At 48.2% G+C, this 14,014-nt stretch overlaps 7 protein-coding genes across 7 annotated transcripts, besides 37 other annotated features; all 7 read left to right on the top strand.

Annotated features, from left to right (window-relative positions):
• Positions 1-3,278: a sequence feature (heterozygous, non-Esmeraldo-like haplotype).
• On the top strand, positions 9-1,496 carry Tc00.1047053510347.60 (protein kinase, putative; the record flags this gene model as incomplete). The annotated part of the gene is made up of 1 exon (XM_802670.1): positions 9-1,496. The coding sequence occupies one exon, from the start codon at positions 9-11 to the stop codon at positions 1,494-1,496; it is 1,488 nt and encodes a 495-aa protein (XP_807763.1).
• Positions 1,656-1,679: a sequence feature (AT_rich).
• Positions 1,741-1,763: a microsatellite.
• Tc00.1047053510347.50 (hypothetical protein, conserved) lies at positions 1,880-3,244 on the top strand (the record flags this gene model as incomplete). The annotated part of the gene is made up of 1 exon (XM_802669.1): positions 1,880-3,244. The coding sequence occupies one exon, from the start codon at positions 1,880-1,882 to the stop codon at positions 3,242-3,244; it is 1,365 nt and encodes a 454-aa protein (XP_807762.1).
• Positions 2,389-2,443: a microsatellite.
• Positions 3,279-3,405: a sequence feature (areas merged during assembly that could not be assigned to a particular haplotype. This can correspond to areas where the two haplotypes were merged or to regions with more than two copies in the genome that were merged during assembly.).
• Positions 3,335-3,356: a sequence feature (AT_rich).
• Positions 3,406-4,152: a sequence feature (haploid, Esmeraldo-like haplotype).
• Positions 3,511-3,533: a microsatellite.
• Positions 3,602-3,638: a microsatellite.
• Positions 3,846-3,876: a microsatellite.
• Positions 4,153-4,824: a sequence feature (heterozygous, non-Esmeraldo-like haplotype).
• Positions 4,293-4,316: a microsatellite.
• Positions 4,482-4,520: a sequence feature (A-rich).
• On the top strand, positions 4,580-6,919 carry Tc00.1047053510347.40 (hypothetical protein, conserved; the record flags this gene model as incomplete). Its single annotated transcript, XM_802668.1, has 1 exon — positions 4,580-6,919. One exon carries the CDS (start codon positions 4,580-4,582, stop codon positions 6,917-6,919), a length of 2,340 nt encoding a protein of 779 aa, XP_807761.1.
• Positions 4,825-5,127: a sequence feature (areas merged during assembly that could not be assigned to a particular haplotype. This can correspond to areas where the two haplotypes were merged or to regions with more than two copies in the genome that were merged during assembly.).
• Positions 5,128-8,754: a sequence feature (heterozygous, non-Esmeraldo-like haplotype).
• Positions 7,135-7,165: a microsatellite.
• Positions 7,206-7,240: a microsatellite.
• Positions 7,481-7,741, top strand: Tc00.1047053510347.29 (hypothetical protein, conserved; the record flags this gene model as incomplete). Its single annotated transcript, XM_802671.1, has 1 exon — positions 7,481-7,741. One exon carries the CDS (start codon positions 7,481-7,483, stop codon positions 7,739-7,741), a length of 261 nt encoding a protein of 86 aa, XP_807764.1.
• Positions 7,746-7,799: a sequence feature (T-rich).
• Positions 7,959-7,998: a repeat region.
• Positions 8,035-8,078: a sequence feature (AT_rich).
• Positions 8,548-8,573: a sequence feature (A-rich).
• Positions 8,574-8,600: a microsatellite.
• Positions 8,601-8,645: a sequence feature (A-rich).
• Positions 8,710-8,745: a microsatellite.
• Positions 8,752-8,777: a microsatellite.
• Positions 8,755-9,403: a sequence feature (areas merged during assembly that could not be assigned to a particular haplotype. This can correspond to areas where the two haplotypes were merged or to regions with more than two copies in the genome that were merged during assembly.).
• Positions 8,782-8,847: a microsatellite.
• Positions 8,886-8,944: a sequence feature (T-rich).
• Positions 8,965-10,506, top strand: Tc00.1047053510347.20 (hypothetical protein, conserved; the record flags this gene model as incomplete). The annotated part of the gene is made up of 1 exon (XM_802667.1): positions 8,965-10,506. One exon carries the CDS (start codon positions 8,965-8,967, stop codon positions 10,504-10,506), a length of 1,542 nt encoding a protein of 513 aa, XP_807760.1.
• Positions 9,404-9,623: a sequence feature (heterozygous, Esmeraldo-like haplotype).
• Positions 9,624-9,803: a sequence feature (haploid, Esmeraldo-like haplotype).
• Positions 9,804-14,014: a sequence feature (heterozygous, non-Esmeraldo-like haplotype).
• Positions 10,591-10,620: a microsatellite.
• Positions 10,812-10,837: a microsatellite.
• Positions 10,992-11,013: a microsatellite.
• Positions 11,092-11,128: a microsatellite.
• Positions 11,193-11,235: a sequence feature (A-rich).
• Positions 11,315-11,423: a mobile genetic element.
• On the top strand, positions 11,754-13,571 carry Tc00.1047053510347.10 (uncharacterized protein; the record flags this gene model as incomplete). Its single annotated transcript, XM_802666.1, has 1 exon — positions 11,754-13,571. The coding sequence occupies one exon, from the start codon at positions 11,754-11,756 to the stop codon at positions 13,569-13,571; it is 1,818 nt and encodes a 605-aa protein (XP_807759.1).
• Tc00.1047053510347.5 (protein kinase, putative) lies at positions 13,867-14,014 on the top strand (the record flags this gene model as incomplete). The annotated part of the gene is made up of 1 exon (XM_802672.1): positions 13,867-14,014. A coding segment is annotated over one exon (148 nt), but the record flags the coding sequence as incomplete, so codon positions are not given.

The raw sequence follows: 14,014 nt of genomic DNA, 5'->3' as shown, positions 1-14,014 counted from the left end.
CGGCGATTATGCGCCATATGCGTGAACTAGTCATCCCCGGCGCAACGTGGCGTGACGACAACTCAACCGACGCATGCGAGAATAGGCTGTGCCGCAAGAAGTTCTCAATGCTTTTTAGCAAACACCACTGCCGCTGGTGTGGCAGAATTTTTTGCAGCGATTGCGCCCCACTCACTGCACTCTACCATGGGGAATTGTTGCGTCGCTGCAACGCATGTCGTTTGCCGTTTATTTTCCGTAGCATTTACGATCCCCTGTCGGGTCGGCGGGACGGGGCCATAGCGGAATTTATCTTTTCTTTCCTTGACAGCACTTCCCTCAATGCGTTCCTGCAGTCGTGCCACACGGCTCTTTCGGAATTTCATGTTAGCGGCTACGAATATTATGAATGCATACATGAGAGATTTCCCTCCTTTTTTGAAGGCGCACGCATTGGAAAGGGGGTCACCGGTACCGTGTACAAGTGTGAGGATCGCAGTCGGTTTGAAAATCCACGCGTTGCACTCAAAGTTATTACGAAAAGTTCAACCGTAACAATCACAGCCTGGCGAAAAATTACGACCGAGCTTGAGATTTTGAAGGAGATTGACCACCCGAATGTGGCACGCCTTCTAGAGGTGTTTCAGACCCCGCTGTGTCTCGTTATTGTGATGGAGGCTGGTGATGGGGGTGCACTGAAGCAAGTATGGGAGTTTGTGAGGACTCGTCACTGCGATTTAGAGGTTTTTACCGCCAGTGTTGTGGCGCAAATAGCGGAGGGTCTGGATTACCTTTACCGCGTCAAGCACATTGTTCACCGGGACATTAAACACGACAATATTATTTTTTCCCGTGATTTTAGTAAGGTGATGATCATTGATTTTGGTCTTGCAGAGTACATTAAAAACGAGAAGTGTCAGTTGTTTGTGCCATGTGGTACGTATGGGTTTGCGTCGCCGGAGAATATTCTGGCAGTGGTGGATCATTTACAACTTTTTGAGGCCTCAGGCGCCACCATGCACCGTGCGGATATGTTTAGTTTAGGTGTTGTAGCGTACATGCTTCTCTCGGGTGTGCGGCCTTTGCGGGGCAGACGTTTTTTAGATCTCTACAGAGAAGTGCGAGGGGGTATTCGCTGTGTGGGACCCTGCTGGACTAATATATCCGATAGTGCCAAGTCACTTGTGGAGTGGCTGCTCAAGACCAGCACGAATGAACGAGCGACGCCAGAGGACGTACGAAACCACCCGTTTATTGTTAATAAGGCATCACTCATCACGGAGATTGTTAAGAAACGTAAGCAGGAGCTTCTCATCACAGAGCAGTTGGAGGGCAACGAGTGGGTATACGTTGTGCCATCCGATCGTCATTGGGACCCTTCAGGGGACGAGGACGTGCCAATGGTGAATAAACGTAATGGTCGTTTTGGATCGAACACGCATTTGTGGTTTGGGATTGGCCGGGACAACAAGAAAGGAAGCAACAATGTCGAGAAGTATGCAATGATAAGAAAGTAAGTAAATTGCAGACATTTATTTGTTACAAAAGGCTTGTGTGCTCATCATCCATGCATGTTTACCGGTTTGTTCTGCAGAGTCTCCGAATTGCGGTCATTCATGACCATGAAGATTGAGCTCACGCTGCTTCAGGTGGTCGTGGGTGATTGTTGTTGTTTCTTTATTTATTATTATTTTTTTTTACATTTGTGTGTTGTGTGCCTTCTCACTTTTACCGCTCATGCGTTTTTTTCTTTTTTTTGCTTTTATTTATTTATTTATTTATTTTCTTTTTTGCGTTTCACCACTTCCTGCTGTTGCCAATGCCGTTGGGAGGAAGTGGACGTTTTTGCGAAGGCGATTGTGCCGGCACGCGAGAGGGAGCAGCGACGACGACGTGAGTGATGGACACGGCGGTGCTGGCGCAGTCCATACTTGAGTGCGATGACGGGGCGGTGCTGCAGGTGTTGTCCCTCGCGCCCGGGCTGCCGCCCGTCACTGCCGAGACGCCCATTGCGGAGGCACGACGAAATTACATGCGCCTCGCCGGGATGGTGCACCCCGACAAACTGAAGGGCCGCTTCGAGAGGTCGACGGAGGCGTTCCAGAAGTTGGTGCGCGCCTTCGAGCTGGTGGCGGACCCGAAGTACCGCAAGAAGCTTCTTGCCCTCCACGCGAAGGAGGAGAGGAAAAAGAAGTCCGTCAAGAAGGAGCAGCCACAACTGCAGCTGGAAGGAACACAGCGCGTGAAGCAAATAACTGCCTCGAAAGGCACGGCGGCGGTGCTGCCGTCGACTGGCGCCTCCGACGTGAAGCCGAAGCGAGCCGCGACAAAAAAGCAGAAGAAAAAACAAAGACGCGCTTCTAAAGTCCAAGGCGACGACTTTATTGACTACGACGACGAGGAAGAACTGGAGGACGAGGACGAGGACGAGGAGGAGGAGGAGGAGGAGGAGAAGGAGGATGAGAGCGCCGATCACGATGAAGAAGATATGGATCTCGATTTTGGGGACGCAGAACCCATCGTGTCTACGAGCCGCACGCTTATAGGCACCAAACGCACTGGCGGCATTTACCGCGACACGACAGTTAGCTGCCCACAGTGCCGAACACCCTGGATGCCCGACTCTAAGCAGCACTACACACTTTTCATGGGGCCGTGCGGCAAAAAAGTGCACTGCGAGACGTGTCTTTGCCGATTTGGCTGTGCCACGGCGTTGCATGCCTGCCCACACTGCCAACACAGCTTCCACTATGACGCTACCATGTACGATACCGTCATGGAGTGCAGTGGATGCCACAAGACTTTTGGGTTCCCATACTATCCGGTGAACCAATACCTTATTGATCAGGTGAGGCTTGAGGAGTGGCGCGAGCGGACAGAAAGAGAAAAGGCCCATGAGCGTGAAGAAAGGGCGGCACGACGACGAATTACAGACGAGGGCACATCGGACGATTTCCATAGTCTTGTTGGGACTTGCATTGTGAATGAAACATGCCCAATCTGCAATCGAACAATCACCGCGCGGCACCGACAACACGTGGAGATGTGCTTGAAGAATAAAAACACAGGCAGCATCGCTTTGACAACAAAGACGACGAAGGCGGCGGCGAAAAAAACGGCACGCAAGCCGGCGGCCGTGGCAAAGAAAACCAGCACTCGCAAATCGGCCCCGAAACAGTCGAAGAAAGCAAAGAAACGCCGTCGTTCCGACGACAGTGACTCGGACGATGAAGAAGAGTTCTCTTCTAGTTCCTCGGAGGAGTAGAATAGGGGGGCGGTGATCGACGTGTACGGGATTGCAACGAGTACAACAGAGAAAAAAAAAAAGGGGGTGGAGGAAAGGAGAGAGAGGAACATTTAAAAATAAATAAATAAATCCACTTACAGAGGGAAGAAAACACCGTGTGAGGTTTTACAGGAAAAACAACAACAACAACAAATAATGCAGTGAATACATGAGGATTGTAGAATGCTCCTAAGATTGAGGAGTGGCATTGAATTGCTGCACTGCTGTACGGCGGCTCCCTGCATTTATTATTATTATTATTATTATTTCTTTTTGTTTCTTTGGATTACCGTCGTGTTTACTGCTTCCGGTAGTGGGCGGAGGAGGGGAAAAGAAAAAACAAAACAAAACAACAACAAAAAAAAAAAACAAATGCGTCCGCAATCAGGAGCCGTCTGTTATTTGTTGAGGACTAGTGACAAGAACGCCGTGACTTTTACAAGTGTTTTGGATATAAACAGGCAGAGACGCCTTTTTTTTGTGTGTGTGTTCTTGTGGTGGCGGCGCTTTAAAAATAAACGGGGGTGCTGAAATTGAAGTGGACGCGGGGTGATGGTGAATCGTGCAGTCACCCCCCTCCTTTTTTTTTTTCTTCATTTTTTTTTTTTTTTATTGATTGACCGCAGCTGCATATTAACAGCCGCGAAGGCTTGTTTATATTTGAAAATGAAGAGGTGATGAGCATACAGTTTGCCAAATTAGCAGTTTTACATCCTCATGGTTTACCAAAGTTTTTGAGTGCTTTGGAGCGGGAAGGCCGGAAACACCAATGAGAGCGGCATATTGATTCCAGTGTGAGTGCAGAGGGGAGGGGGAGGAGGAACGCACCACACATGCACAAACGCATGCGATAAAATGCGAGTGAAATGGCGTATTCGATTTATCTGTTTTTTCTCTTCTGCGAATGGAATGTTGTGAAGGAACGCCATTAATTGCAATGGGAATAATGAGAAGGCGATGTACACACATCTCCATGCCGTTATATATATATATATATCTTATTCATTGTGGCAGCATGTGAATGTGTTTTTTGTTTTTGTTTTTCTTTTTGGTGTTCATGGCGCGGTTGTGTGTGTGTGTGGGACCCGTGCGCTCCCCTGGGTTCTTCAGTGTGTGGGTAAGTAACCCGTGAAGGAGCGGCGGATCTTGCCATGATGCCGATTCTATGTACTTTTTCTTTCTGCTTTACGTCCGCGTGGGTGTGTGTTTGTGTGCGTTTGTTTTATTATTTTTTTTTTATTTTTATTCTTTTTTTAAATGAAAAAAAAAAAATGTTTTGGTCCAAATGGACTTAACTCCCACAAGTAATGCGCCATGGGCAGGCGCCCGGTAGAGAAATTTAGTCGAGCTCTTCGTCGCCGGGCGCAGGTTTGTTTTGGGCAACGATTGCCAGCGGGCGTGATCTCATCGGCTGTTAAAACAGCAGCGACGGCGGCGGCGGCTGGAGACGGTGGCAGGAGCGTGGCTCATAGTCGTGACGCTGCGCGGGAGAATGCTGCGACTGGGGATGCAATTCACCCCACCAGCACGACGGCGACCACATTTTTTCCCTCAATTATGGGGGAGCGTGACGATGGGATCATTCATGCCAATTACTCTCTCCGCCGGGCGCTGGCCCGTGGTGCCCCCGAGACTCGGCTCACGCGGCAGGTGCGACACGCCATTGAACACTCTACCGGGAAGGCGGAGGCACTAAAAGCCTTTCAGGTGTTGCTGCAGGCGGATGGGGAGGGGCCCACAGCGGCGACGTTTAAGACGCTTTCAGCCACGCTGCTACAACATCATGTGGAGCAACGAGTGGGCCAAGCTGGGTTTCAGAGGGCATTGATGGATGCTGTGGGGTATGAAGGCGATCGGTGGCAGAGTCTCTCCGAGGAGGAGCGTTCGACCTTTGTGAATTACACATGTCGAATGACGGAGCGGTGGGCAGAACGTGGCTCATCGTACAACAAACTTTTGGGTTTTTCACAAGAGGGCGCTGACAATGAAATTGTGGCAAGAGTGGAATACCAAATGCGGAAGTGTGGCGTAATGGTCTTAGCTTCCTCACTGGCAGATCTGATGCACCTTGACATTACATGGTCAACGGCTTTGCATTTGTTTAACTTTGCTGAGGAATTGCAAAAAGATATTCCACCTCCAATGGAGATGACAGATCGTCTTATGGGTCTTATGACAGGCTACAAGAGTGGACTTGGTGGCTCACGTCCCTGGATGCGAGCGTTGGAATTGTATCAAAGGGCTCTGGTGTCGGGCTATGACACTACACTAACAACGCATACGCACGCATTAGATGCGTTGTGGCGAAGTGCGGATAATTTTCATCGTGTACACACGTCTCTTAGTTCTTATCATCGACGATGGGTGTGGGAAAAGGCCCTCAAGATTTCTCAAATTGTGCAAGACACGCCCCGGTTGCTTGTTACCGGTGAAGAGGGCTGCGCATATGCGGAGAGTGTCGTCAAAACTCTTACCGCCTCGGGTCGTTGGTCCGAGGCAATTTCATTTATTGCCAACCTTGATACTTCCAATAGTGATGTTTCTCTTCGTTTTCTTGTGCCCACCGCTGAGACGTATGTTTTTGCCATTGCGGGGTGCCACACGGCTGGTCACGCGGCACACGGTGAGGCTTTGTGGACCATCTTTAAGGAGACATACACGCTGCGCTCTCTCCACTCCGAGGCACTTTTAATTTTTCTTCAGTCTCTTCGTCATGTCGTTCGCACCTCACCCATTGTAGGACCGCTAGTGGAGGAATTGGTGAGGGATGGAAAAGGCCTTGAGCGTCAAGCCGCCGTGGCTTCGTTGCAGCTTCTTTCAAGTAACCACGTGAAGACAAGAGAGCAGCGGTGGGTGCTAGCCACAAAGTTACTTGATATGTACGATGCAAACCCCTGGCCACAGCAACCCCTGGCACGAAAAACAGAACTACAAACTGTATTTCGATGCTGTCACTTGATTTCTGCCATGGAGTGTCCACACGGAAAGCGTTTACTTACGAAGCTAAGGAAGCAGCTGGTGGATGTCTTTGGCAGCCTTTCTGCGGAGGTGGAATGGCTAGATGACACCTCCATTTATGCGTTGCAGATGACATCCAACTGGGAGGAAGCAATCTCAATTTATGAACAAGCTGTCGGTCGAAGAAAACCCAAGCAGGTGCCTTATCTACCGATTCCCTTGCGCCAGGCGAAGATGATGCTGGTAGAGGCACTTGTCCGGTCTTGCAGGGTGATGGAGGAAGACGGTGAGTCATTTCTAGTAGACGAGGATACACAAGAGGCTGGCCGCGATGCTGCTGTGGTATTGACAGAGCGAGCGCTTGCCGTGACGAGGGCCGTGTATGGGTCGGACGACACGTTCCCACATCATTTGTACGCCGAGTTGCTTGTGGTACAGGCAACGTGTGCCGCTAGTAGTAGTCAGCGGAAGTTGCATGCGCTTGCGGCAATGCGACATTTTTCTCAGGCTTCAGCTGAGTTGATTGGGCGCCACCTCGTGTCGCAAACAGCCATGGCATTGTCTCTTACGGAGGTGCATGTGGAGAATGCACTTCTAGCGGGGCATGCCACCCTGCGGTATGCGACGCTTTCGCAGCGTAAAGGCAATCGTAAAGCAGCAAAGATCCGCAGTGGCCTTGAGGCTTTGGTGTGGTAGTACAAGAAGGAGGCATCGGAAAGAATTTTACTCTCATTTGTAATGAGCCCTTTGATTTTTGAAGAAGTACTTTCTTTTGTACGGCAAACCGGTTTCCATAAACTTTTAAACGTTGAATTTATCCAGCCCCTTCCTTTAATATTTTATTACCGGTTACTGCCGCTTGCGTTCCGTCAGGATGTGCGCAGTGCGGTCAGTCTCTTTACTTGACGGCATGTGTGTGTGTGTATGTATATATGTGTGTATTGAATTGGACTTTTGTTGAGTTGTTGTTGACGTCATTGCCTTTTCTTTTTTTTTTCTTTTTTTTTTTTTTCTTTTCCCTTCCCTCCCTTTTAACGTCAACCCCAACCTTCCTCCCTCCTGCAGATTGTTATCTGCAAGTTTATTTATTGTAGGGTTTATCACGCATACATTTCAGTTGAGCACTATTGCAACTTTAAGGGAGAAGGTAGATAGATTGAAAGAGAGAGGAAGAAAGGGAGAGACTAGCGGGGAGTGAATTGACGGTTCAATTTGACACGGCTGCATACATACATACTTACACACACACACACAGGAATGCCTGCTGTTGACGTTGAGATTCACTTTCCGCTTAAGCGCATTGCCGCGGAGGGGTACGCCGAGGATGAGTTGCTTCTCAACCAAATGGGGAAGGTGAACGACACGCCGGAGGAGGAGGGCATGCCGCTGCGAGCGTGGGTGATTAAATGTGCGCATGAGGCGCTGGAGAAGAATCCAAAAATTCGTGAGGTTTATCTGAAGCCAAGGGCGGTGAAAAACAGCAGCGTTCAATTCCACGTCATCTTTGACGAGGAGTGAAGCGAACAAACAAACAAAATAAAATAAAAGGGGAAAAAAAAGGAAAAATGAAAAAAAAGGGGCGAAGATAAGAACGTAGAAGGAAATATGGCAATAAACAGGGACAATCATATATATATATATATACCTATCTCTTTTATTATTATTCTTTTTTTTTTGGGGGGGGGGGGTGGGGGTGGGGGGTTTGCATGGGTTATTTTTTCTCTTTTCTATTGGTGAGGGGAAGGGAAAGGGGGGGAAAGAGAGGGAGAGAGAGAAATTAAAAAATGGTGTTCCCCTCTCAGGACAAATACATAAATATATTTAAATTTATTTATTTAGTTTTATATTTATAAATGTATGTTTCTCCCTTTTTGTCTGTTTGTCTGTTTGCATGCGCAGGCGGCTTGTGGGCTAGGGGGTGGGGTGGAGGCAAATACACAAATACACCAGAGAAAGAGAGAGAGAGGCGCACAGACTCCGGTTAGTTTTTCCATTACTTTGAGTATTTGTGCTTTTTGTGTGGCTGCAATGGCCCCTGCAAGCATTCCAGGCGAGGCGACGGTGGTGTTTCTGCTGCGCGAGTACGTCATCCCGATTGTTGTATTTGTCATGATGGTAGCGTGGCTGCTGCGCAACGTCGTTTTGCCCATTTGCTCAGGCAACGTTGTATTTACACGCAACGTGCCGCCGTTTCAAGGCGATGCTTCTTTGCCAGAGGCAGGGCGGATGCATATTGCAGAAGTTGCAGACACCGCCGTTGCGGCATGCGACCAAAAAGTGAAAGGCTCGTAGTGAAGACTGGAAAGAGAAGAATGATGCGAACATCTCTTTCTTTTTTTTTGTTTTCTTTTGTGTGTGTGTGCGTGTGTGTGTGTGTTGTTTTTGGTTGCTTTTTGTGGGTTACCTTTTTTTTTTTTTTTTTCCCTAATGTCATTTCTTTAGTCCTTCCTAGTAAAGAACGGTGTGCACGCTTCTCTCTGTGTTACCACACACACACACACACACAGACAAAGAGACACACAAAGAGGGACAGACAGACAGACAGACAGACAGAGTGTTACGTACATACAAATAGAAAAATATAGATAAGTATATATATATATACTTATAGAGACATTTATACAGTTAGTGACACGTGACGGAGCGAGGCGGGTGAAAAAGGAAAAACAAAAACAAAAACAAAAACAGGACAAACCAACAAAAAAAGAAGAAGAAGAAAAAAAGAGAGATAAAGGTTTATAATGTCTTTTTTGCCCATTCGTGTCTGCGTACTGGTCTGTTCCTACGAAGGATCGGATAGTGAACTGAAGGAATATGAGGGCGAAATTGTACAGACACCGCAGCATTACTTTACGGAGGAGGATTCGAAGGAATTTGTTTTTACTCTTGAATTTGTGAAGAAGGCGACTGCATACCGTCAAATACGTCAGTTAGTGAAGTCTGGGGCCTTTGATGTCTTTTACAACCAGTGCGATGGGGCCATTGATGAGGATAAGGCCGGTGTGGAAGTGGTGCAGGCACTTGAGAGCTTTAAAGTTCCGTTCACCGGGGCTATCTCCAAATACTATGAGTTGTCTAAACCGGAAATGAAGCGAATGGCACACTACTGCGCTGTAAAAACAGCCCCATATGCCGTTTTGGAGGCCGGTGATAATGTGCGGGAGTTGTGCGCCGCCCTGCATTTCCCGTTGATTGTTAAGCACATCTCTGGCTACAGCAGCGTGGGGATGGACAAGTCTTGCAAGGTGTATGACATGGATGCGTTGAAGGAACGGGTGGCTCGCTTTATTGATCAGTACCAGAGTGCTCTTGTGGAGGAGTTTATTTCCGGCGATGAGGCGACCGTGTTGGTGTGCGCTGACGCCTCACAACCTGGTGGAATTCGTGTGTTTCCACCAGTTATGGTGCAATTTCCGGAAGGTGAGGACTTCAAACACTTCCATCTTAAATGGGAAACATATGAGGGAATGATCTGGCGTCTTGTCTCTGAGGACGATCCCGCGTTGCCGGATATAATTCACATTGCGAGAACCGCATTTCTTCACATGATGGGGGGTGTGGGGTACGGCCGCGTGGATGTTCGTATTGATCGTGAAAAGAACACGGTTGTTTTTCTTGAAATCAATCCTAACTGTGGCATCATGTATCCATATGGACAAGAGGGCTCGGCGGATTGGATCTTGCGTCTTACGCCGGAGTTTAAACAAAAGGAATTTGCAAAACTCCAAATAAGTGAAGCCATTCGAATACATAAGTGCAAGCAGCCGCTCTTTCGATGTGCCTATGATCCGGTACGGGAGTATTACATTTGTGCCACAAGGGATATACCCGCAGGCAGCATTATTTTTGAGGGCGAGGGCCGGTTGGTACGTTTATGCACTAAACCGTACGTAAAGGCAAATTGGAGCGAGGTGGAGTACAATGAATTTCTCCATGATGCCTGGCCCGTGGGTGCGGAGGGTCATTACTATGCCCTGTGGGATCTTGAATCGTCGGATTGGCGTGCGGTGAATCATTCCTGTGATCCAAATATGGGGTTTTGTCCGAATCGCTCACTTAATGTTCATGCTTTACGTGATATCGCGAAGGGTGAAGAACTCACGATGGATTGTCGCCTTTTCATGGATGACACAATGCCACCCTTTCAGTGTCACTGCAAGACATCTATTTGTGCAGGATGGATCCGAGGGGGTGTGATGAGAGAAAGTCATTTCTTTGAATCTTACACGGAGAGGTTGATCCACCGGGAGGACAAATTTATTACACAACTGACGAGGAATTGAAGTGAGGGAATTATTATTATTGTTATTATTTTTGCGGCAATGCATTCAGCTGGGTGGGACGCTGTTGAACGTCCTTCATGCCGGTTTTTTCTTTTTTTTTTTTTTTTTTCTTTTGCTCTTTGAGGGAAGGAGGGCGGATGGTGAACAAATCAAACGGAATACTCATAGAAAATTAATACGCACACACAAAATAAGAGAGGGGAAAAGAAGGGAATATTACCGAGAATTCAACGGCAACCACACGACGGGAAGGAATAAAGCGGTTTTATATGAGTTGGGCACTGACGCCCACCGCTAAAACGTAGTTATTTATTTATTTATTTATTTATTTTGCCTTGCTTTGGATGAATTTTGAGCCTATTGGCGTTGTTGTTGTTTTCTTTGGGTTTTTTTCTTTTCTTCTTCTTTTCTGTGGTGCCGGATACATCCTTGTCTGCGTCCTGTTCCCTTTCCCCCGTGTGCAAATACGTGTTATTTGAGAAATGTTTTTTTTTTTTTTTTTTTTTTCCCCCCCTTCTGTCGGGAGTATTTTTATTTCTTGTGGAGTGGGGGGGGGGGGAAGAGGAAAAAAGAGGGGTTTGTAGGAAAAAAAAAAAAAATAAAATAAAATAAAAATAAAAAACGAGGATTTACATGGGGAATGCGGGATATTTAAATGAATAAAATGTCTTGATGGGACGAATATATTTCTTTACGATTTTTTTCCTCTTTTTTCTTTTTTTTTCCTTTTATGATTATTATGACTTATCGGATGACCGCGATGGACGCAATCAATGGGCCGACATCGATGTGAAGAAGTTATTTATTTTGATTTTTTGTTCATTCCTCGCTATCCCAGCAACCCTCTTTTTTTTTGATTTCCCACCACACGGCGGTGTCTTGTGGCTGGAGGACCCCGAAGTCTGCCACTTCGCAAGCCATGGTGTTTCTAACCCCAACAACGTGCAGCGTGCCACGAGAGTGGCAGTCCGAATATGTATATAAATGTAATGTATGTGGTTGGAGCAAGCACTGAGTGGATTGCAAACCCACTGCCCCTCCGTTTGCCCTTTTCTCCCGTCTTGCTTGGTTTCTTTAGACAAGTTGAGGGTCCGGCGAGCGGTCCAGGCGAATACATATTTATTTATTTCGCTTCGTTATTTATTTTGGCTTCTGTTGAGGCTGCGGTGTTTGGAGGCGCATGCAGGTCTGGGCCGAAATTTACTTCTTTCCTTCAACTGTTGTGTGCACTCTTTTTTTCTCCGTGAATGGCTAAACACCATCGTCCGATTGTGTGTGTGATTGCTGGAGACCCTCTCACTTCGCCGGAGGCTTTGTTGCAGCACCTTCGTGCATGCTGGCGTCGTGTGGGTGTACTGGAACTCTGCGAGGATGTGCACAAACTATCACTGAGGCATATATGCCGGGATGTAAATGATGAGGGATTGAAGGAAAATGAAACGGCGCTACTGCACATCACATTTGAGCTTCTGACATCACCACCACAGACGCTTGTTACTGGGGTTGATATCCTGCTGCTTCTCTTTTCCCCGGCGCATCCCTTGTCGTTTTTGCACCTATGGGAAGTGTGGTGGCCAATGTTTCTCCACCTGCGGCGATTGCCAATTTTCCTTTTAGCAACGCACATGGAGCTGCTTGTTATGCCGGACGTTCAGCGCTACATGCACGAGCGTGGCATCCAGCCAATTAACTTGCAGGAATTAACATGTGCGGTGCAGGCAACAACGTTGTCTTTGGGGCGTGTGATTCCTGTTTCATTGGGCGATGCGGACCTTTTACATGCAAATACACTCAATTCGTCGTGTAAATCTCTTGTTTATCTTTGCAACTCGCTCATGCGCATTTTTTGTGCCACACCGGGCGATGGTCATGATGACGCTCTACCACTTCAACTGCGGTGGGAGGCGACACTTAATGAGGCGAGTGCGGTTCAGCTGGAGGCACAACTTCGCGAGAAATGGGTGGCGATGCCGTCCGCCAGAACAGGGCGTATTTTTTACTCCAATCGGATTACAGGTGAGGTGACAACCGTACAGCCCGCGATTGTTCCAAATGACACAAGCGAAACCTTTGAGCAGCGCCGCGCCGTTGCCTTCGCCGCACAAGTAAGGGGCCATAAGAAGGCATCCAACTTGGGATCGTCGCACGGCGCAACTGTTCACACGGATGTTATGAAAAAACTGCAGTATTCTGTGAGACTACTGTACGACAAGAGAGCACGTCTCAAAGAACTTCAACAGAAGACTCATCTCTTACGTTCCGTCGTGCAAAAGTTACGGGAAGAGACAGGGAGTCTTTCTTCCGATTTGGAGACATTACGGAGTGAAAGGGCGTCGCTGGAGGAGAAGATTAGCATCACACAACAGGAGTTCCAGTCCTTTCAAACCAAATGCGAACTCACCGGATCCGTTACGGAATCGCATCTTGCGTCACTTTATGAGGAAATCAACCACGTCAAGCGGAGTTATCTTCAACAGTGGAATTGCAATAAATTAAGACGGTCCGACGTGCGAGCGATGCATCTAAGAGTAGAGGAGGTTATAAATACAAATGAGAGACTGCGGCAACAAATAACAGAGGGTTCAGAAAGGACGTTAAGACTACTGCAGAAACAGTACCTCATGCACCACAATGAAATTGCTGAAATAGAAGAAAAAAGCCTGTTGTTCCGGCGTTGGCAGGCCCTACGGGGGCGTGAGCGAGGGGAGGAGCCACCTAATGGTGGAGGTTCGTCCTGTTGCGTGGGGGACGCTCCGACGGAGTGGGTATTGCTGCTGCGTGGTCTTTTGAACGCTCTGTTGGTCGTAGTGGAGCCACTTCTTTGCGCGATTGATAGGCTGCAGCAGATGAGCGGAAGACTTCCCGCTCCGTGCAGCGTCACTGTGCAAGCAACACATGCTATGCGGCGTTTGCTGCTGGAGGAGCGACTGCAGCGTTGGCGGATTGGGGTGGAGTGCACGCTGGATTACGCGAGTTGCATTGTCAGCGACTTTCTGCTGCCGATGCAGCGCCGCGGCCGCCTGCTGGGCGAACACGCGGCTGCCTTGCTGAGGCTGTTCTCGTGACATGATATCTGCGGTCGCCGCGACAGTGTCTTTTTTCCCTTTTCTTTATCGCTCTTCTTTTTTTTCCATTGCTGCTACCTTTTTCCCGTGAGTCTTTGCCTGCACGGACCGTCCTCTCCCGTCGTTGCCAGTTTCTTCGTTAGTTTTTGCCACACACTTTAGGCGTGCTTATTGACTTATCTGAAGAAGAGCAAACACGTAGAAGAGGGAGTATTTGTCGCCACGGGACGCAAGGGCACATACACAGAAGCATATACATATCTATACATATATAGAGTGTGTGGGGAAGTGTCGGATGGAGAGGCTGCGTGAGCGGTGCATACTGGGGCGAGAGGTGGTGATCTCCAAGCTGCTTGGAGCTGGGGCGAACGGCCGCGTGTACCTTGCCGCTCCTGTGAGCCAGTCGAATGAGTCGAATCAGTTCTCGTACCCGCCTCACTTTG

This window comes from Trypanosoma cruzi, genomic scaffold (genome assembly GCF_000209065.1).
Source record: "Trypanosoma cruzi strain CL Brener 1047053516717 genomic scaffold, whole genome shotgun sequence".
Lineage (NCBI taxonomy): Eukaryota > Euglenozoa > Kinetoplastea > Trypanosomatida > Trypanosomatidae > Trypanosoma > Trypanosoma cruzi.
This window is presented reverse-complemented; position numbering and strand designations above follow the sequence as displayed.